This window comes from Bubalus bubalis, chromosome 3 (assembly GCF_019923935.1).
Source record: "Bubalus bubalis isolate 160015118507 breed Murrah chromosome 3, NDDB_SH_1, whole genome shotgun sequence".
Lineage (NCBI taxonomy): Eukaryota > Metazoa > Chordata > Mammalia > Artiodactyla > Bovidae > Bubalus > Bubalus bubalis.
This window is the reverse complement of record NC_059159.1, coordinates 11896026-11917771: the sequence shown is the minus strand read 5'-3', so window position 1 is coordinate 11917771 and position 21746 is coordinate 11896026. Positions and strand designations below refer to the sequence as shown.

Genomic DNA, 21746 nt, shown 5'->3' with positions numbered 1-21746 from the left:
ACCACCCCCCAACCCTTCCTTCCCCCCCACTCCTGAGGGAGTTCCCCACCCGAGGTCCTGTGAGTACCAGCTTTGTCTTTGCCTGTGGATTTCTTCCCGGAGGTCTTTGAGGCTTCGGACCCGTCATGAGCCTTAGGAGACAGGCTGGGAGCGGTGGCCTCACTGGGTGGGGGCGCCTCACAGGAAGATTTCTTGGTCCTCCGGCAGCTGCTGGACACCAGCAGGGCTGGCGAGGGCTCCGTGCCTGCAGGGTGGACCAGGGGCCTCAGTGCTGTGCCGCTGGGGCGACCTCTTCCCCGTGAGCCTCCTCTTGGGAGACCAGGGAGCCTATGTCTGGACCCAGGAGAAGCCCACCCGAACTCCAGCCATATGGGCTGACCCAGGAAGGAAGAACGCCACCCTGGAGGGCCCCGGGGCTCACACTGGATCTTGAAGTCCGGAGGCAACAGCCTGATATTGGAAACAGCGATGTGGCCAGTGTCTCCATCGTCAAACTCCACCACCACAGAGTCCAGGTCCTCTTCCTCATCACTGGAGGCACCTGGAGACAGAGCCCACCTAAGCATACTGCCCTCCGCTCCGTGCCCAAGAGGCTCTCCCAGGTGGCCAGGTGGCTGGGACAGGAGAATGATGGGATGGGCTCCAGAGCGCCTGACAAATGATGCTGGGACATTCTGCTCCCTGATCACATTTGACCTTGGAGCTGCCGTGGCAGCCGGGAGCAGCCCGCCTCCCCTCCACCTCCTGAAGTGCCGCCAGAGAGGCAATATTACCGCCATCCATCACTGGCATCCCAGGGCACACACGCAGGGACACAGGGCCCCCGACCTCCCCCTGTGCACAGGCTCACGGATGCAGACACATGCCTGGCTGAGGCCTGCCAGCCGATTTGCCCACCCACCTGTCCGACCCCAGGGTCCCCACATCCTGTGCCAGGGGAGCAGGGAGTGGAAGGATTCACCCCAGTGCCCAGGTGACCAGTTCATAACCCTCAGGTCCGGGGCTCTGGGGCCCCTCTCTGCTAGGCCTTCTGGTCAGCCAGAAGCTCCACCCTGTCCCTACCTAGGCAGCCCCTCGCCTTTTCCTGTTGACCAAGGAGCTGACGTTATCATCTGTCTTATCCGATCCGCTTCGGCCTGGGAAGCAGGGCTGGTAGGAAGCCTTGCTTGAGAGACAGGGTCCCCCCGCCCCGGCACCCTAGGGGTCGTGGAAGGGCCTCTGGTCTGTAGCTTTGCCTGAGGGGAGGAGTTGATGGGCCTCGGTGGGGGTCCCTGGGTGGCGCTCACCTCGCACTACATTGCCTGGATACAGGCAGCGGGACTTCTGGCTCCAGTAGGCACAGACCCTCGTGCCAGGCGGGAGGTACCGGCTGGACTGCGGTCGGACATCCAGAACCTGCGGGAACAGTAGTTCGGCAGCCATGAGCGGGCTGGCCGAGGGGTGCCCAGGAGGGGCTGGGTGCTGTCAGGCCCACCTCCCTGGGGTGGTGAGCTGAGCAGGGGCTGTCCGCTCACCGCCTCCTGCAGCAGCTGCTCCAGAGAGTAGATCCTTTGCCGGTTGCCTCTCTCGCCCTCGATGACGATGCTGTAGCTGGGGGTGGGGGGGTGCATGGCAAGAGGTGCATGAGACAGGCTTGCAGACCCTCTGCCCACAGCCCTCCCTGCACACACGCTGGGGCCTCACATGTCAGGGGGCTGCAGGGTCCTGACGCTGCCTGCGTACAGCAGACTGTCCTCCTTGGGGATGAGCACAGGCAGCCCATCCTGCAGGTCCTCCTTATGAATGGTGCACGAGCGTGCTGGGGAGACAAGGGTGTCAGTGCCCGGCCCTCCGCCTGCCTACCACCGCCCCTCCCCGATGCTCCGTGCCCCCTCCTGGCCGCTCACCGAGGGCGGCGCTCTGCTCGGCGCTCAGGGGGCCACCGGTCTCCTCCTCTTCCTCGTCCTCCGAGAGGCAGCTGCTGTCCTCAAACTCAAAGTCGTCCTCCACAGCAAAGCTCTCCAGCAGCCGACTTACCGCCCGGCCCTTGCCCTGGGGGCCAGAGGGGTCAGCTCCCTTGGGACGGGTCGGGGGGTGGGGGGGTCAGGGCCTGTCGGTCTCCTAGGGTTGGGGCAGGGATGCTACCTGTTTGCCAACGGCCTTGGTTTTCACCTTGCCCGCCTTCCGGCCCCTCCCCAGGATGGCCTTGGCGTTGCGGGGTGACAGGGCAATGGACAGGGCCCCGTTCTTCCGCTGTTGGAGGAGAGGGGTGAGGTGAGGGTGGCACAAACCTCCTTGCCCCCGGTGTGCCCGTGGAGTGACACAGACAGACCCCGAGTATGAGTCCCAGGGTGTGACTTGGTATAGCAAGTAGAGAAGAGTGGGGTGAGGGTCCCCAAAGGCTTTCCACATCCAGCACCCCCCGCCGAGCCCAGGACCCTGGGGCGCCCGCTGGCCCTCACCCGCAGCCCCGGCTGGAGCACCGTGCTCTTGCGCGTGGCTCTCTTGAGGCGCTCGCTGGCCAGCCTGCTGCCCTCCTCGTGGCAGGTGAAGGCCTGGGCGGGGCTGCAGAGGGCTTCCCTGCCGGGCGCAGTCCCCGGCTCTGCCCGCAGGCCACCCTTGGCCTTGGCCTTCTTCTTGCCGGGCCCACCTGGGGGCCTGCGCCCCGGGGCCCGCTCCAGCTTGCTGCCCACCTTGGTCTTCACTGTCCTCCGCTTGACCTTGACCTCACTCTCGGGGCTGGACAGGCGGCAGGCCCCTGGGGAGGGAGGAAGGGAGAGCAGGCGTCGCAGGAGCCCCAGCTGCCTTCCAGGGCCCCTGCCGGCCCGGCCCACCCCAGTCCACCCCAGCCCCCTGGGTACCTAGCAAGCTCTGCCTCTCCTTCTTCTTCTTGGCCTTCTGGTTGGCCTCCATCTTGACCACGGAGGAGGGCGAGGGCCCCAGCACGGCCATGCGGGCCCCAGCATGTAGCACCAACCCGGGCTCCTTGGGGGGCTCTTCTGTCTCCAGCAGACCATCACAGTTTTCACTGTCCGAGCCGCTGTCTGTGGGGAGGTGGATGGTCCAGGTAACTTCGCATCAGAGCAGCGCCATTTTGGGGTACGGCTAGGGGAGTGGATGGTTCATGTGTGCGGACGTGTCGGGGGCCGAGTAGAGTCCGTCACTGTTGCATGGGGGCTGCTTTGGGGCAGACACCCGAGCCAGGTGTCCAGGTGAGGGTGTTTGGACCAGGAAGGAGAAGGGACGGCCTCTCTGACTTCCCTCTCTCTGTCTCAATCTCCCTTTCTTACGCCCTGGACAGTGGGGCACCCACCTTGAAGGGCTGAGGGTCCCCATCCCTGGGGGCAGCCCCTTTCCCTCCCTCGTCCTCCTGCCAGATGCCCTCTGGCTTCCTGCTTCCTCTTCCTTCCCTTTGTTCTTTCCCAGGCGGGACCTGGAGGAGGGGGCAGGGGCTGGCAGAGAGGAAGGATCTATTTTTCCAGGCCCCTGTCTCTGAACATGTGTGTCTGCTGGGGGCCAGATAACCTCTCCAGGTCACCCGGCCGGACACGGCAGGAAGGCAGGCTGGAGCAGGCAGAAGGGCTATTTTTAACCCCTCTTTCCAGGATGCATCCAGCTGTCTGCTTCCTCCCCATGGCCCCCTGTGTGGGGCTGGGACACAGAGAATCCATCCTAGGCCAGCAAGAGGGTCTCCCTGGGTCCGGCACACTCCAAGAGCTCCTGACCACCCCCTGCCCTCGCCCCTAGTGAGCGTGGAGGTCCTGGTCGCACTGCCTGGACCAACAACTTGCCTGCCTCACGTGCTGCGGCCGCCGCCGGCTGGGCTGGGAACTTAGGTGCCTCCCTGCCGCCAATGCCGCCATCTGGCTGTGGGTGCCGGGCCGCCCCAGACGCCTTGGCATTCTTGGCTCGTGACAGCTTCTTCCGGATGCGACCCCCTGGGGTGGCCTCCTTCCGCCGGAAGGGGCTGAGGCCAGTGGGCAGCCCCTTGCTCTTGACCTTCGGCTTCAGCTGGGCCACCTTGTGGGCCACAGCAGATGCCAGGTCGCCCTGACTGCTGCTCTTCTTGCACCGAACCTTCTCCTGTGAACAGGCAGGTGGAGGCTGCAGTCACTGGGACCCCGACCCTGAGCCATGGCCCTGCAACCTCCGGCCACCCTTCTACCAGTGGTAGGTAGGCTTGAGAGGTGGCAAGTCACTGGCCTGGCCCTCCAAAATGACTGAGAGGGCTCTGGCCTCCCAGGCACAGGGCCCGCCCAGTGGAGTCTAAACTTGTGCCTGTCTAACCCCCATTTCACAGCCTCTCCAGGCGCCCAACCTACTCAGGTTTGGGGAGGGAGGCCAAGGACCCAAGTGCCTGTCCTGTCCTGGAGAGAGGGACCAGCCTCCTGCTAGGGGAGGGTCAGGCAAGGTGACAACAGACTCAGACCCTCCTCTCACCTGTCCCTCCCAGGACCCTATAATAGGGGTGGGGTAGGATGTATCCGCTGCACTGAGAAGGAATGGGGGGCCTGGCACCTGGGGGGAGCCCGTCCCAAGGGAGGAATAGCGGTCCTTGGCCCCCCCACTACACCAGGTATGCAGCAGGTATGCATCGTCCACCTGTGACCAGGGCAGTGTGTCCTGTGACCCACAACACCTATGTGCTCTTTTCCTCTCATTGGAGCGAGCAGAGGAGGCAGGTGTCATGGAGCACAACCAACTCCTCTCATACCTTCAGGAGCCCGCCTCTGTGTGAGGCATACGAAGCTCGCTGGGCTTCATCTGCTCATCTGAGCAAAGGGACTCCAGCTGGGTGGTGGCTAGGGGTGCGGCGGGGCGGGCGTGTTCAGCCTGGGGCTGGTCTTCCGCCTGCCCCCTGTCCTGTTTGTCTGACGTCCTGCACCTGGTCCAAGGGGAAGGCTGCAGCGGGGACTCACCACAGACGTGGGCTGCAGGCCCACGTAGGTGCCCTTCTCTAGCCGGCCTCGCTTCTTCGAAGGCTCATCATCGCCACCCCGCAGCTCAGCACACAGCAGGCTCAGGCTAGACCGCACTGCCCTAGGAGCACGGGGGCGGAGGTCACACCTGGGCACCCAGGCCTCGTGCCCATGACAGGCCCTGCGGTGGCAGCCAGGGCAGGGCGTGCGGTGCAGCTCTAAGGCTGCAGACCCACTTCTCCCTTTGAGGGCCCTGCCTCTTTCCTGGCCAAGGCTGTGTCCCTGGGCCAGGCTCCTCCAAGCACCCAGAACTGCTGGGGCGGGGGGAGCCAAGCCAGTGCTTGGAGCACCTGCTACCTAGTCGGCCCCTTCTGCCCACTGCTCAGGGGCCACGGCCCTGCAGACAGCTGGGCCACTGTGTGACCTGGCCTGTGGCCTCCTGGGCTGTAGCCTCAGTCTTTCTACCTGGAAAGTGGGGGTGCCTTTCACTGTGCCTTTCTGCAAGGTAGGGGTCGGATCGTGCTGGTCCCCCGCCTGGCCCTTAAAGAGTCCAAAGACCAGCAGCTACTGCAATTAGGAAAAAAGAGGGAGTGAGGAGAGTCTGCTGAGAATGGGGTCCACTTGAAGCATCTCTACCATGGTCAGGAAAAGGATGGGGGGGCAGTGGCCAGAGAAACTTGTGCCCAGACTCTGCCTCCTAGCCCCTGGGACTCCCACTGCTGGGCTCAGACCCCTCAGAACTTTGTCCCTGCCTTCAATTCCTGGTCTCAAAGGAGGGACTCTGAATCGCCCCCAGCCCGGCTCCCGAGCCCTGGGAGCCGCTGACTCTGAGCCTGGTTCCTTGTGTCCCACAGGTGTGAGGCTGCGAGCTCTGCTCTGTCCTTGGCCAAACAGGGGCTGGGGGCTGGGCCTCTCACCTGCCCTCTCCTTCACCACATAGCATTAATGAAAATGAGTCCCAGATGGAGGCCGAGGGCCCTGACCCAGCCCTGGCCTTTTGTGGCCAGAAGTCAACTTTTACCTTCCTGCCCGGAGAGGCCAGCCGGGAAGCCGGCCCGCAACCACGCGTGGCCCCCGGGCGTTCGCCCTCCCACTTCCTGCCTGGGCCCAACTGTCGGCAGCTACTGCAGGGTAGGGGCCCAGAAGAGGGATGGAAAGTGGAAGTCTCCCTCAGATGGGAGTCTGAGATGGGGAGAGGTGGGAGGGAACCCCAGTCCTTAGGAAGGGAGGGCCCTGGCTTTGGTTTCCTTTCCCCGCCAATCAGGGCCTGCTTTCTCAGGTCAGAGGGCAAAGTGGCCAGATGCAAGCACCAGGACCCGGCTTCCAGACTCGGGCTGGCACTTGGTGCCAGGTGGGTCTGAGACAAGTGTGGGGCAGCCTTGACAAGAGGATCCCTGACAGGGCCCCCTGCCAGGCCCTGGCCTTAGCCAGCAGCCCCCACAGTTCTGGCTAGTCCTCAAAGGGAGCCCCCTGGAGCCCCCTCCGGGTGACACCTGGGCAGTGTGGAGGGACAGCGCCGGGAGGCTCCCCCCAGCCATATGGTGCATCCCCTCCCCCGCCCGCAGCCGAGGCGAATTCCCCTCCCTGTAACCTTCTCTGCATTTGCTAATGTTTTGTGACATAAAGCCCTGAGATTAATTTTTTGCCTCTGTCTTAATTGAAGGAACCATTTAGTGCCGATTTAACTATTATTACCAAATCATCAGGATTGATGCAGTGCGCACACGCCGCGCCAATCGTGTTTGGAGGAACTCGAGGATTTATGCAAATGGGCCTGCCGGGAGAGGCAATTTGTAGCCGAGAAGGACAATTATACCAGGCCCGGGAGTGCGCCAACGACTGCGCCGGGCGGGTAATGGATAATAACCGCGTGCCGGCAGCCGTGCGCAGCACCGCAGCGTGACCAACGACTCTATACGGTGCAGATAAAGAGGCTTTTACGCAAGGCCGCCTCGCACTTGTGGGACCGGGCGGGGGCTGGGGCCAGGCAGGGGGTATACCACCGCCCTGGCCACGGCCAGGTGCGTGGGGCTGGTGTGGCCACGTGCCAGGCCCAGGGAGTGGGGCTTGTATGAACTGAGCTCCGGACCCTGGACACTGCCGTGCTCACCACCACGGCTGGCCTGGGGTTCTGGGTCTTCAGGAGAAGCTGTGAGGGGGGCTCTTGCGGCCCCGGGAGCCAGAGAGGAGCCTGGCCCCACTGGTCAGGCCTTAAGGGCACCTGGGCCAGCCCAGCCTCATTGAGTAACCTCAGCCCTAGGCACCCCACGGGACCCCTGCACCCAGGACTCACTTGACTTTCTTGCTGTCACTGGGGCGCAGGGCAGGCATCAAACTGGAGTATTTGCGCTTCCGTGGCCGGCCGGGCCCTCGCCTGGCAGGGCTCCTCGAGCTCTCGTCTCTCCTGGGGACCGCAGGAAGGGTGGTCAGAGGTTGATGCCCTTCCTGGCTCCCTAACAAGTGTCCAGCAGAGGTCACTGCCCTTGGGGGATATGGTGGGAGCCAGCTGTCCCAAGACTGGGCCTGGGGAGCCTGGCCGCCCCGTGGAGGGCATGGCTGAGCCAGGGTCCCTCCATCCCTGCTTCCCAGTTCCAGCCATCCTGCGCACACCAGTCAGGTGAGCTGTCCCCACTGCCATGACAAATTTGGAATTTCCTCTGCCCCTCCAAGCCCAATCCTGCCCTGGCCCCTCTCTGACAGCACTACCCTCACCCTTTGCCCCACTACCCAAGGACCAGCCTCGTCCTGCACGAGCCTCTGCTGCATACTTCTTCCACCTCACACTGTACCACACCTTGGATTCTCTACTGGGTGACTGCCTCGTGGTTCCACTGCCTCTGGGGACCTTCCCAGGCCCCCCGCCTTCTGGCCCCCGCTCAGCCCATCACACACAGGTTTACCCCTGGCCACAAGGCGATGGCCCTGGGCTGGGCCGTGCCCACCTCTGCCCTGAACTGGGGGCATCTCCACAAGCCACACTCCCACCCTCTCCACCCCACTGCCAGCCTGGGCCATACTCATGGTCGTGCCTGCGCTGCAGCCGGGCCAGCTCCCGCTGCTTCTCCTTGTAGCGCCTTTGCAGCTCCGCCAGCTGCACGCGCATCTCCACCTCCTGCGTGTCCAGCCGATCGATGGCAGCCTTCAGTGGGCACACCTAGTGGGCAGGGGCACAGGGGCCTGTGAGCTCAGCTAGGGGACCACGATGGGGTGGGTGGGCGGCCAGCCTGGGCCCTCGAGGCCCCGCCCACCGTCATGGCAGTGGGCAATGGGGGTGACCAGGGCCCCCTACCACTCACAGGCTTGGTCTTGGGGGTCCAGGTGTCCTTGCGCCGCAGGATCTGCATGCGGGGGGTGAGAGTGGGAGCCCTGCAGGGGTCAGCAGTGGGGGGCTGGGCCGAGGAGGCGGGGCTGTCCAGGTTAGCGGCTTCGACCAGGGACCAGGCTGAGGCCAGAGTGGCCAGGCGCTGCAGGTTGAAGGCCAGCACCTCCTCCTCCTCTGCAGGGGACAGGAGGGTCAGTGTGACGACAGCAGGCCATACACTGTTCCTCAAAGAGTCTCTTGACGTCACCTTGTATCTCAGCGCAGCCCAGACTGCCCCTCACCCCCAGCCCGCATCATGCTCCCACCCCATACCACCACCTCACCCATAGGCTGTCCGGCTCCCTGAGACACGCAGGCCAAGGACGAGGGTGAGGCGGCCGGGAACAATGAGACGGTCCCTGGTCAGACACCTAGCCCTAGCCTCAGCTCTGGGTGAGGGAGATGTCACCCTCGGCTACCGCGGGCCAGGCCAGTTGGAATGGCACAAGTCCTCAGGACAGTGACCAAACGATTTCGTTAAGACATAGGGCTCATTGCGCTTCTAACAGCAACTGCCCTGCATTTTTGCTGTCTTCCAGATTCATGAAAACGCGGAGTGTCCCAGCCCTGGTGGGTGGGGAGGGACAGCCCAGTGTGGGGTCACAGCCCGGCCAGTGGAGGGCAGTGTCCATTCATGAGACAGGCCTTGAGTGAAGACTGGGGGCTGAATACAACCATGGGGAGGGGCTGGGGGCAGAGGCGGGGGTGGGGGTAGGGCACACGCAGGTAGGCAGATCCTATGAGCAACAGCTGGGGAGGGAGAGGCCAGGATGAGCCCTATGGGGTCAGATAGTGTCCCTAGGGCTGGAGGTGTATAGTGGGTAGTCGTTGACGTCTAGAACACACAGCCAGTTCTGCCCCTAAAGAAGACCTGAGAGCCGCAACACCCCAGTGCTAATGAGCACACCTACACCCTGAACGTGGCTTCTAATATCCTCTGAAGAAAGGCATCAGCCTTCTTGGGGACATTGCCAAGAGGGTTCGGGTATGAGCTGGGAACACAGGATGTGCTCAGAGAACGATCCAGCTGAAGGGGCCAAACCTGAGACAATTCAATCACCAGATTAAATGGTGACAGTGACACCTTATAATAGATTGAAGTGAATAAATATCCACAGGCTACACTGATATAAATAATGAGTGAATCCAACGTTTGAAAAGGAACGCGCTATCACATCATTTCAAAGACACTTCCCACTGAATAACTACAATCGAGGAGGTGCCCGGTCAAAGCCTTGATGGAGCCATCAGGGTGACCCAGTCTCAGTAATGGGACAAAACACAGGAGGACACCAGAAATTCAACCCTCTGGATGCAGTGCTGGGCCAAGGCCAGAGGTGGGGTACTGGGTCAAAGGTGCCCTGGGAAGACACGGGGGGGCTGCGGGGGCTTTCTTCTCCCACCTCAGGCTGGGGCACTGGTATCTGCAAATTCCACTTCAGCTAAAAGTTCCACAGGGTCTCCCTGTCCCTTGAGGTCCTGTAACTGCTAGGAAGCCTCCCTATTCCTCCCTGCCTTTCACTTACTCCTCAGGCTAAGCCTGCTAAGATGGCAAAGTTTTGCAGGTGAGCTCTGGGGGGGCAGGAATGGGGAGCTCAAAGGAGATGGCAGGGGTGCTGGTGGTGTTAGGCTCGTCTCTGGGCTCCAAACGAGACCCTGCCTTGCTCTCCAGTTCAGGGAGCTGCAGGGGCAGACAATAGTCCTACCCGCCAAGCCTCCAGGTCTACACCCCGTGTCCCAGGAGGGATGTGGGGCTGGGCTCTCCAGGAAGGTTGAGGCTCCACAGGTACAGAAAAGGCCCAAGACTTGGGTTTCCTCCCAACCAGCCAGGCCGGTAGAGGCTCTTGGGGCCAGGAGCAGGTGGGAGGAGGGAGTGTAGCAGATCAAAAGGGATCAAAAGGGGGGTCTCAGCTCATCATGTAAACTGGGTGGGTCACTCAGGAAAGAAGGGGCAACCATACTCTGGGACGGGGCCTGGGCTTCACAAAATCCCGGGGTAGATGGGAAGCACAGTGGGCACCATGGCCCCTGGTGGCCGCTCCAAGTGCCGAGTGCGGCATTCTGGGCGCCTCGGGGATGGGCCCCTGCAGGCAGGCCTAAAAATCCATGGTCAGACAGGCGAATGGCCAGAGGTGTCCGACTTCCTCAACCTCAGGACTCTGTCTGGGGCGTGAGTTCCTGTCCCAGCTGGAACGGAGGTCTGTGGGCTGGGCAGCCTGCCCACTGAGCTCCCTGGACTTGAGCCCAGATGGGGGATAAGCCAGGGTCCTGGGCCAAGTCCTACTGGTGGGGGCAGTGAGGGCTCTGGAGGCCCACGCTGTCCAGAGTGGAGCTGGTTCCAGCGTGGGAGCGAACGGCCTGGGCCCGGCTACGGAGCCGGGGGCCACGTCACCTTTCTCAGCCTGGTTGCCACCTCATTCACTTCTCAGGGGTCCCCGTCTGGCCTTTCAGCAGCTCTCCCCAGTCTGGGATGTACTTCAGGGGGATGTACTCAAGGACAAGAGGGCGGGAGGCCCTGCCGACCCTCTGGGATCTTTTCCCTCCCTCTCCCCTCCGCATCCCAGCCTGTTCCCAGGATGTTCTTCTCCCATCTTCTCCTGTGAGTCCTGCCTTTTGCTCTGAAAACAAGCTGATTTCCTAATTAATTTCAGGCAGGGCAGTCACTGAGCTTGTAGGGAACAGCTCCAGAGCAGAGAGGCTGTGCAGACCGGCCAATTAACTGGGACAGTGGGAAGGGGCGGGCCTGGGAGCGGCAGAAGGGGAGGGTGAAGTCCCGAGGGCTCTAAGAAGGGAGGGTGGGGGGCTTGGGAGAAACAAGAGGGGAGAGTGGGGGCTTGCAGGTTCCAGAAGGGGAGGGTGGGGTGGAGACACAGCAGTGGCAGCAGGGCCTGGCCTGGACTGGCAGCTGCAACGCCCACAATGGGACACACGTGGTCTACACGTGAGCATTCATTCAATGAATGGGCACAGGTCCAGCAGGCATTCACAGGCACCGACCGGGTGGCCACACACATGGTGCTTGGCATCGGCTCAGTGCACCCTCACGCCAGCCACACTCACAAGGTGACTTGGGCAGCAGAGCCCCCTGCCCAGGGCCACCCCACCCCACCTTTCCAGGGGTCATGACCAGCAAGGGCTCACTGGCTCACTCTCCTCACCAGCACAGTGGTGGCCCCTCTGGTCAGACAGCAGGAGGAGTGACACAGAGGCCTTTGGGGAAATTAACAAGAACTTTCGCTTATCTCCACGCAGCACAAGAGGTGCTGGCGGCTGGCTGTGGGCTGTGAGAGCTTCATTATGGTGAGAAGACGGGCAGGCCAGCTGAGGATGTTGTTGGGTTCTTTCTATAAATGTCGACTGGGTACAGTGCCTGGCTGGGGGTGCTTCCCTTTGCCCCCCTGGGGTTCCAGCTGGGAGAGCCTGGGGGGAGTCCTGGGGGGGGGACCTAAGGGCTAGAGAGGCCTAAGCGGAGGCCTGGCCCTTGGGTGGGATGCAGGGAGCCCAGGAGCAACTTGCCCAGCAGGTCAGTTCTGGGGGCCTGGTGAGGCTTAGGGGACCTCACCTCCCCAGGGCCCCTCCTCCCAGGGCCTGGGAGGCGAGGGTCACCGTGTCTTTAGCTGGACCCCACGCAGGTATCAGGTTCGGGAGCTGCAGAACCCAAGGTGGAGATAGCTTGCAGAGAGAGCGCCATCTCTCCTTCCCTTTCCTGGCTGTGAGATCATCGTAAGTGACCTGGGCCCCCCACCCCCCGACCTGTGGGCCTTGGCATCCTTGTGCATAAAATGGGGACAACCTTGAGCACACCCCCTGCCCCCCAGGGCATCGTGAGAATCCCAGGGGTCTTCCTGACACCACCATCGGGGGCACAGGCCTGGCCCTGAGGCCCTGCCCCCATGGCCCAACCTGCAGGTGGGGCTGGAGGTGATGCTGGAGGTGTGGGCACACCTGCCTGGTTTCCTGACCCGGAGACACACTGTGGGGACAACTGAGTGGGGCTGAAGGTTGACCCTGAGTCTGTGTCTGAGGGTCCAGCTCCCGGGGCTCTGGAGGGATGGGGCTCACCTTGCAGGGTTGGCTCAGTCCTCTGCTGCTGGATCTCCAGGTCGGCCAGCTCGCTGAGCAGGGCAATTCCATGAATCCCTGAGCTACGGGGCAGGGGAGCTGTGCTGGGTGGCCCAGGGACAGCGAGGGGCGGAGGGTCCAGTGGGCCGATGCCAGGCAGGTCCCCCAGGCTGATGGTGGCTGCCACCAGAGCATCCAGCCCGGGCAGCTCCCTGGGCAGCTGGCTGTTGTCAGGAGTTGAACCCCAGTCCTGCTTCTCTTCCTCCTCATCTAGCTCGGCCTCCTCGAACTCGGCCACCTCCTCCGCCTCTGCTTCTGTAGGGGCTTGCTGTTTGCCCGGCTCGGCCTGATCCAGGGAGCCCAGGCTCCTCGCCGGCTGCTCCACGGCCTGGGGACTGGCCCCCAACGAGGGCCCCAGCTCTCCCTCCTCCCGCCCCTCCTCCGTGGTCCTTGCCTCTTGGGCCCCTCCTCCCTGAGTAGAATCAGCCTGGCCAGAGGCCTCAGGGCCCCCTCCCTCGAGGAGAGCCCCGCACCGCAGTTCTCGCAGCCCCTCCAGCGGACTGGGGTCTGCTGCCTTCCCCGGGGGTCCCCGCTCGGCAGGGTGGGGCGTGGTGGCAAGGTCCTGGGTGGCCTCCCTGGTCCCTGAGGGCAGCCCAGGCTCCTCCAGTTTCTGGGGGCTGCGGAGGCAGAGCTCCCCAGGCGGGAACGTCCTGGCCAGCTCAGGCTGGGGCCCCAGGGGGGCGGTTTGCATAGTTTCGGGGTCCGAGAGGTCAGATGAGTGCACGCTGCGGGGCAGGGAGAAGCCCGAGCTGGCCACCGCGGGGCACGTGTATCCGGGAGGCAGGTCTGCAAGAGAGGAGCGCGGTCAGGAGAGCAGCTGGGGATGAGGGTGGCCTCCAACGCCCCAGTTCCACCGGTGGGGAGGGTCCCCAGCCAACCCTCTGCCTATGAAACGTGCCAGGCAGGAATGGGGACACGGTGTGTTAAAAGGGGCAGAAGAAGAGCACCGGGGGCAGGAGGGGCGATTTCCCAGGCCCCCCTCCTCGATCAGGACGGTTGTGAGCTCCCCAGTTCCTACCACAGCCTTGGCGGAATGGGGGGATTCCTGGGGGGTCCCTAGAGGCCACCTCTGGCATGTGTGGTGTGGCTAACCAGAAAAGGGGGGATTTTAAAACAAGATACTTGAATCAGAGTTTTCCCTGAACCAGAACGAGCTGGCAGCCTGTCGGAGGCATTACGCCCCATTAACTACAATAAAAAAAAAAAAAAAGCAAAAAAGTCTAAAACACACACACACACACACACACACACAACCACCTCGGCTGGCTCAGCCTCCTTATTGTGGAACTGGGACGGGTTTTATGTTTGCCACATGGGCTTCCACTGTAAACTCTTAGCCTAATTCAGAGAGAATCAAATAGCTGTGGGGAGTTGGCGGGCAGCGGGCGGGAGGGCAGTTGCAGCAGCTGGGCTGGGCCTGGACCCTTCACCGCAGGCTGCTGCTCCTTGCCTTGGGCCCAAGCCGTGGCATTTCGGGCCCCCACAGTGAGAATGAGCTCCATGTTGCCCAGCTTCATGGCTGCTGCCCCGTGGTCCTGCCACCATCCCCGGCAGGCCAGGCACTTTCTTATCCTCGAGGCTCCAGCGCAGGCTGCCTGGGCCTGACCTTCACCCTGCCCCATCTGCCAGGGGCAGGGACCCTAAGTGCTTTCCCTATGGGTCCCTCAGAAGGACATGGAGAGGGAGGAAGGGAAAGAGCAGGGGGACAGGCCACCTTGTCCCAGGCCCCATCAGGGGGACTGGGAAGGTGAGGCCAGCCCTGCAGGGGCCAAGCCAGGTAGCCTGGTCCCCACTCAGCTCAGCCCACCAGGCAGGTGACAGGCCTGAGTGGAGGGGGGCAGGCCAAGGCCAGCCTAGTGCGCCCGCGCTCACCTGGTTCCAACTTGTTGAGGTCGGCTCTGGGGCGCTGGCCCTCCCCACTCTTGTCTTCGGTGCCGGGCAGCTTGGAGCCTAGCCCAGGGCTGCCGGTGGGGCAGACGGATAAAGTGCACGGGGCGCCAGGATGTGGTGATGGTGTGGGGCAGCTGGCAGTGGGGGGCTTTGGGGCGGGAGAGTGGCAGCAGGGTGACAGCTTGGCAGGGCCTGCGGTGGCGGGTGAGGGGGTGCCCTTGGCCGTGGGGGTTAAGGCAACTGGCTTGTGGGTGGACTTCAAGGCCTTCTCCTGGGCGGGCTCCTCCAGCTCCAGGTGGTGGTCCTCAGGCTTCTGCTGTTGGGGTGGGGCAGAGGCTCAGCCCAGCCGGGGTCCCCAATGCTCAGGGCATTGTGGTGCAGGGCAGAGGCGGGGGGAGTGGGCAGTGGGGACTCCTGGACTGGACCAGGTTGAAGCACAGAGGGAGCCGGTGGTGCCCTGGATCCTGGCTGGGCATGGCCAGGGGATGGGTACCTGGAATTGGCTGGCCCGCTGCAGCTCCAGGGCCTGAGTGGCCCGCTGCTGCTGCTGCTGCTGCTGTTGCTGCTGCTGCAGGGCATACAGCTCCTGTTGCCGCAGGAACTGGGACCGCGAGTAGACGGGGAGCTGGCCCGGGTGCTGCATGTGGGAGGCGGGGCCCCGACCCCCGTACATGGGGGGCCACAGCGAAGCCTGGTCCATGACATCAGCTGTAGGCAGGGCCAGAAGAGGGGTCAGCTTCGGTGGAGACAGGATGACCAGGCCACATCCCAGCCACCGAGTGGGCCTCCTCCAGCCCTCGCTTCTCACCTCACACCTGTCTCTCGGATCCTGGCTGGGTGCCTGCCTCGCTGCCCGTTCCCCAGCACCCAAGGGGGCTGCTCCCTTCCTCATACCCACTTCTGATCCCCCCCAAAACATGCAAATAGCCTGGCCCGAGAGGCCCTTACCAAGCGCATGGGGGGCCGTGTGGGGTGTGGGCTCAGAGGGCAGGATGACTAGTTGTGTGGGGGTTTCCTGGGAGAGGGGGAAGACGGGGGGCATGGAGCCGGGCACGGATGCAGGGAAGCCGGGGGGCAGATTCTGGTGCAGGGCAGGGTGCCCAAGGCCTGTGGAGACACGGCACAGGTCAGACAGAGCAGAGCAGGAACCAGGGCCCTGGGCCGGCACTGACCACCACACCCACCAGGATTCTTGTCCTGCCCCGTGCCCTACCTGCCCTCAGACACTGACCGTAGGAATGTCCTCCCATCCACAAGGAGGGGCTGCGGGTGCGGGGCAGCCAGGGAGGGTGGGCAGGGTGGGGATGGGGGGCCGGGTCCCCGGCCAGCTGGCTGCTCTGCAGGGAGGATCCCCCGGTGATCATGAGATGGGGGGCCAGGTCCCCGGGACAGCCGCCTGATGGGTGGATCCGGGCGAATTCCACGAGGTCCTTGTTGTCCCTGTCCATCATGGGGGTGGGTTAAGGCTCCGCACAACCAGCCACCCCCAGCCCAGCTTTTCCACCCCACCCTGCGGGGTCACGCTCAGTACCAGCACTGGTCCCTAGCCAAGGGGAAGTTCGCAGAACTCCCTCCAAAGTGGGCAGAAACCCCAGCAAAGCCTGGGGGTGGGTGCACAGCTGTGCCCGGAGACAAGTCACAAAAGCTGACATTGTGGCCACTTAATCCCATGTGGCACCACTGGGCACCCCCAGGGCCGTGGGCCAGTCCCCAGCCCAAAGGTGCAGCCTGATTCTTACTGCAGCAGCAGTTCACGGCCGGCGAGCCCCAGGCGGTCCTCACACAGGCGGGCCCTCTCCTCCTCGGCCTCCAGGTCCAGCGGGTGGGCGGAACGGGGCCCACCGCCAGCTGCACGGGCGGGAGATGGCAGAAGGGGCGAGGGTTGGGTTGGCTGGGGAGCCACAGCTAAAGTAAGCAGGAACCCCACTTCGAGCCAGGAGACTGATGGACTGAGGGGGTCTCCTGCCCTGTGAGCCTCACGGGAAAGGTGCAGGGCAGGGCGGCTCAGCCCTGGGAAAAACTGCAGACGTGGGGAGGTGATGGGCGTGAAAGCCCGGGGTCCAGCCCTGGGAGCCCTAGGTGAGTGGACTAGGGCAAGTCAGTGACACCCCCACCCCCTGCCTCCCTCTCCGTGGAGGGTCCGTACCTTTGAAGGTGGGGGCTGCCCGGCCCTGCCGCCCTGTGTTGGCACTGTAGGCCGACTCCGACCGGCTCACTGTGTCCTTCTGCCTGGCCAAGGCTACTGCAATGCCCACGGGCGGCTGCCGCACCTCCCCATCACTGTGGGTGGCATCATGCTCCCGGCTTCGGGCACAGTCGGGCCTTTCCACCTCGCCCGGGGCCTGGCCTGCACCCTTGGACGCTGGGAACTTCCCGTCCTGCTGGGCACAGCTGGCCTTCAGGCCCCCGAGGCCCACGAAGGGCGCCTTCTGGCCAACGACCAGAGCTTGGTTGCTGTACTTGAGCAGGTTCTTCATGGCCGAGACCTCGTCGGGCGGGGTGGGCAGGTCCTGTGGCAGGAGGGCAGCCTGCTGCAGGGTGCCACCAAAGGGGTCCAGATAGGTGCCTGCCTTGCGCTCCTCACCAATGGCCATGGTGGCCCCCTGGCCTGACTGGACATTCCACGGGGGTGGGGGCGGCCCGCCATAGCCCAGAGACGCCAGCTCCAGAGACTTGCGCTTGGCCTCGGCCCCGCTGCCCCCCGGTTCTACCTCAGGGGCCACCAAGTGCTGCTGATGCCGGATGCGAGCCACCTTCTGGGCCCCGGGGGCACCCACAGGAGTCTCCTTGCTGGCAGCCTTGTCTAAAGTGCAGCAGGCCTGGGTGACCTTCCCGCCCAGTGGGTCCTGGTGATTAGGCCGGGCGCAGTCTTGCGAGGGGGCGGGCAACTCAAAGTAGCCGCTTTTGTCCAGACCCGCTTTGGGGACCCCGGGGAAGGGGGCCTCGGGGCCGGCACTGTCCAGGTACTCCAGGCCCTTCAGTCGGGGGTTGAGGGCCGCCTCGAAGCTCCCGGACCGCCGCTCACCCTTGCCCTCGGCCTTCAGGTGGGCATAGGAGACCCCGTAAGGTGCAGCATGGTCAGGCGCGGCAGCCGCCTCCAGGTGCCGGTCCTTGCTCTCACCCACCACGGCACAGGCCTCGGCCGCCTGGAAGGGGCGGCTCTTGTCGGCCAGGTGTCCCACGGAAGGCACGAAGGTGGGCCCGCTGGCCTTCAGGTCCCGGGGGACTTTGTCCTGCAAGGGGCAGAGCCCATCCGGGCCCCCATGCAGCTGCAGGCAGGGGAAGGGGCCGGCTGCGGCTGTGCTGAGGGGAGGGGGTGGCCCCGCGGGCAGGCCGGACGGCACTGTGTACGACACGGCGTGGTGCAGCATCTGCCTCCGCTCCAGGCACTCGCTGAAGGCTGGCCCGGGCTCTGCGGGGCCCGCCGCCTCCTTGGTGCAGCGTCCAGAGGCTGGCACGCCCACACCCGGCCGCCCCAGCACGGCCCCCGCGCAGCTGGCCAGCGCAGACCGGCCCAGCTCGCCGTCAAGCACCTTGGTGTTGAGAAGGCAGGACGCCAGGTGCTTGGGGCGGCCTTCACAAGCTCCCCGGGCCACGCTGCCCTCCTTGCAGTGAGAGTCCCCTGGCACGGGCAGCACCAGCTTGTGCCGCCCCCGGGCGACGTCCTCCTCCGCTGCCGGCCGCTCCTTGCCCTCCACCGCCTTGCCGGCTTTCTCTTTGCCCATGAGGAAGCGGTCAAACTCCTTGGTGCCCTTCTGCAGGTGGCTGGCCTCGCCCCGGTCGCGGCTGCAGGAGCCGATGGGGTGGCCGGGGGCAGCCCGGGCCACACTGGGGAAGTTGTGGTTGGCGGGCAGGAGCGTGGGCTGGGGGGGCAGGTTGCGCAGGTAGAAGTTATCTGCGTGCCAAGAGAGCTGAGGTCAACAGGAAGCCCGAGGCAGGGGCCGGAGGGCTTAGTGCCCCCAAGACACTGCTCCAGGTGCCTCCCCACCATCACCGGCTGACCCTGACCCACTGGCACTTTCCGGGGAAGGTTTATAACTGTCGAAAACATATTAACATAAACATCACCACTTTAGCCATTTTAAAGCGTGCCATTCAGTGGCTACTGTGCTCATGGTGTGCAACCTTCGGCCCTGTCCATTTCCTGAATTTTTCATCGTCCCAATCTGAAGCTCTCTGTCCTCGTTCAATACCGACTCCCCATGCCCCAGAGGTTCTGACTTACGTTCACCCCTAGGAGATGAACGCTGAAAAGAGCACAGCTCCCATGCCCAGCTGGACCCTGCGGACTAGGGGAGGAAGGGTGGGAGCGGGTGGCAGTGTGTCCTTGCTGGACTCAGGGGGGTGGAGTCTGGGGCTGCAGCATCTCCCCCAATCCCACACGATGTGGAGGAGTGCAAACTGATCAGGTCTTTACCAACAGCCATCAGAACCCTAAAGGCTAAGGAGGCTGTGGGCTTATAGTTGTATGCTTAGTCGCTCAGTCGTGTCCGACTCTTTGCGACCCCATGGACTGTAGCCCACCAGGCTCCTCTGTGTGTGGGATTTTCCCAGGCAAGAATACTGGAGTGGGTTTCCATTTCTTTCTCCAGGGGCTTATAGTTGGGGGATGGCTAAAAGTGGACAGCATGTGCTATGATGTGGCCACTACACAGCTCAGGACGCCCAGCCACATGGAGAGTTATCTGAGGCAGGCCCCTGAAAGCAGGATAGCACACTGTGGACAGCAAAATGGATGGCCTTTAGTAGCCCCTTGTAAGTGCCAAGACACCCCCGCCCAGGAGGAAGTAAGGCCCTGGGCGGACATGCATCTGAGAATGGGCCAGGAGTGAAGGACCCAGCCTACCTACCTTCTGAATACTCTGAGAGGCCCCCAACCCTTCTGCACCAGGGGCTAGGGTGATCCTTTAAGGAAGGAAGAAAGGAGAATGGTCCAGATGGCCACCCCTACCTAGTCCATTCTGGGCTCTCGATATCTCTGCAGCTCTGGCCCATCCTGCTTGAGTGGCTGGGGGGTGTTCCCCCAGCTCCCTGTATGGGGCCAGCCTGGGGCCCCCCTAACCTGGGATGCCTTGCTCTCTACCTGGGTCCCTGGCCAGCCCTGCAGACACCCACTGCTCCCTAAGCTGGGGCTGGGTTACTGGGGACCTGGAGGGGCTGCCCCTCTTTCTATACCCAGCTGGGGAGGCGGATGGGCAGCCTGGATGGCCTGGAGCCTAGAGAGGGAACAAAAGCAACATTTGGAACTTGTAAAACTGTCCTCAGTCGTGTAAATTCCTTGTCAATTTCCTGCTAATTAAAGCAAGGGGGAAGAGGGTAGCCTGGGCTAAACCTAATTAGCTCAATTTCCAAAACCAAAGTGTTCTTGGGTGGGGTTCGGCCACAACACTGTGAAAGCCAAGGGGGCCGCCAGAGCTCCTGGAAGCCAGCGGCCCACACCCTGGAGGGGGTCCCTAGCTCTGGGTTGGATTTATGGGGCTGGGACCACCTGTCTGCTCTTGACAAGCGCTGTCAAAACAGCAGCACATGCGGGGGCTGATGTGGGAGGTAGAGGGACTCAGGCCGCGGCCTGTGCGGGGTTCTCCTCTGGGCAAGAGCACCTGGGCTCCAACCCCGAGGAGACTGGCTCCCTGGGCATCCAGTGTCTGTCCGAACCCTTCATGAGGCCAGGGAGTGCTCCTGGCCTGTTTGCAGGCAGGGTCTCATCCACCCCGACCCAACTTGGCCAGCCCTGGGCTGGGCCAAGTGAGAGTCAGGCCTTTCACAGCCTCAGCCGCCCCGCCTGGACAGATGCCAGGTGGGCTCCAGGACACAGACACCCCAATGTCACAGAGTGGGAGGCTGTGAAGAAACGAGGGGACGGTGGCGGGAGGGCAGGAGGACTGGCCACAGGCCCACCCCCAACCTGCCTCATGGGGTCACCACTCTGGGGTCCCCTTCCTTCTCTGAGACCCTTCAGGTCTCTCTCCTCCTTAGCTGCTGCTGCTTGAAGCCTGCCAGGTACGTTGTGGGCCCCTCCCCTGCCCCCACTCAGAGCCCCACTCTTGGGGTTCCCTGGAGCTGGATCTGTCCTTATTTACACTCTTCACCCGGGTGGCCCCTCTCCTTGAGCCAGATCAATCTTTCAACCCACCCTTCTGGCACTGACCCGCACCATGAGTGTGCAGTCACCCCCTGGGAAGGTGGCCCCCACCCCCAGCCCCTCAGCATGGAAGCTGAACTCAACCCTCCCCTCTGAACTGCTCCTCTGCAGGTACACCCCTTCCTGTAGCCTGGGCCATAAATGGGGGTCATCTGGGGCCCCCTGACCCTTGTGCTCCATCCAGGCTCCCCATGGGATCCCATGGTCCAGTTCAAGTCCAGATCACTTGTCATCTAAACACGGTAAGGAACCCCAGCCTCCTGGGCTTCACCCCTGGAAGATCTTTCTAAAACGCAGATGAAGTGCCACCCAAGAAAAATCCTGGACACCGGGCATCAAGGTCTCAGGCCACCCCCTACACCTGTCTCCTCTCCAGGTGGCTACATCTCCTATGGGCTCCCTGATGGGACCTGCGCCCTGAAGGCTGGGCCTTTACACACACACGTGTGCGTGTGCATGTGGTGTGAACACACCCTCCTTACAGAATGCCCTCCTGACCCCACCAGCCCTATGCTCCTATCAGCAAAGCTCCAACCTCAGCGTACCCACTCCAGCGACATCTCCTGCCAATGGGGTAGGAGTCCCTCCATCTGCTAGGGGCACACCATTCCCCTGTCCCCTGCTGCTGCCTCCACCCCCTCCCCCCCACCCCTGACCCCTCTGACCTCGAGCCCTGGTGTGGGTTGGGGCCTGGGCCTTGTGCTGTCTAGCTCAATGAGGCAAGAGGTATAGGCTTCTGGGGGGCTCCCCTACCCCCATCAGATGGTATTCTCCCCTCCACTGCCCCTGGGACCCCTGAGCTGCTTGGGTGGGTCGGGGCGGAGGTGCCACAGGGTAAGGCCAGGTGCTGAGGGAGCTGGGTGCCTCTCCTTCAGGGCCGCGGTTGTTTGAGATGCTTCCACTTGGGTGATGAGAGCTCATGGAGCATGGCTGTGTTTTCAGCATGCTCCCCTGACCCCGGCATGCAACCAGCTGCTTGGTCGTGGTCCTGGGCCCCGCACTTTAAATTCTCTGGGGGCCTGAGAAGCACGCCCATCCTCTTCCAGCCCCTGTCCCTACAGTGTGGCCTGAGACCTGGAGAGAAGGGTTCTTCCAGGCTGGCCACCTTCATCTGGCACCCCAGAAGCCCCCGGCCCTGCCCTCCACCCCTCCAGGATTCACTGTGTCCCAGGCCCCATGCAATCCCTCACAGACCCACGCCAGCACTTGCCTTTTTGGGTTCCATAGAAACGATGTTGCCCATAGAGAACATTGCTGTTTCCATGGTGATCCAAGTGGCTCATGGGTAGGAAGGTGGATGCCAGACTCCCCGAAAATCTGGGGTACCCTGGAG

The 21746-nt window shown here is 63.3% G+C and overlaps 1 protein-coding gene across 4 annotated transcripts in view; it reads right to left on the bottom strand.

The window, feature by feature from the left end:
* The window catches only part of BAHCC1 (BAH domain and coiled-coil containing 1), a 57210-nt gene that overhangs the window by 4555 nt on the left and 30909 nt on the right, over positions 1–21746 (bottom strand). Inside the window, exons 3-24 of one of the 4 annotated variants that reach the window (XM_006064197.3) lie at positions 21624–21746; positions 16418–18166; positions 16011–16119; positions 15485–15711; positions 15220–15378; positions 14765–14979; positions 14254–14587; positions 12322–13167; positions 8195–8394; positions 7916–8052; positions 7192–7302; positions 4899–5019; positions 3771–4062; positions 2841–3023; positions 2442–2737; positions 2125–2232; positions 1887–2031; positions 1684–1798; positions 1515–1590; positions 1287–1395; positions 422–541; positions 68–244 (exon numbers count right to left, since the gene is read on the bottom strand). In XM_006064197.3, the coding sequence (XP_006064259.3) occupies positions 68–244; positions 422–541; positions 1287–1395; positions 1515–1590; positions 1684–1798; positions 1887–2031; positions 2125–2232; positions 2442–2737; positions 2841–3023; positions 3771–4062; positions 4899–5019; positions 7192–7302; positions 7916–8052; positions 8195–8394; positions 12322–13167; positions 14254–14587; positions 14765–14979; positions 15220–15378; positions 15485–15711; positions 16011–16119; positions 16418–18166; positions 21624–21746 (5952 nt within the window). The remainder of the gene's footprint in view (positions 1–67; positions 245–421; positions 542–1286; positions 1396–1514; positions 1591–1683; positions 1799–1886; positions 2032–2124; positions 2233–2441; positions 2738–2840; positions 3024–3770; positions 4063–4898; positions 5020–7191; positions 7303–7915; positions 8053–8194; positions 8395–12321; positions 13168–14253; positions 14588–14764; positions 14980–15219; positions 15379–15484; positions 15712–16010; positions 16120–16417; positions 18167–21623) is intronic. The other 3 variants (XM_044938687.1, XM_044938686.1, XM_025279692.2) reach the window with 3 other exon arrangements.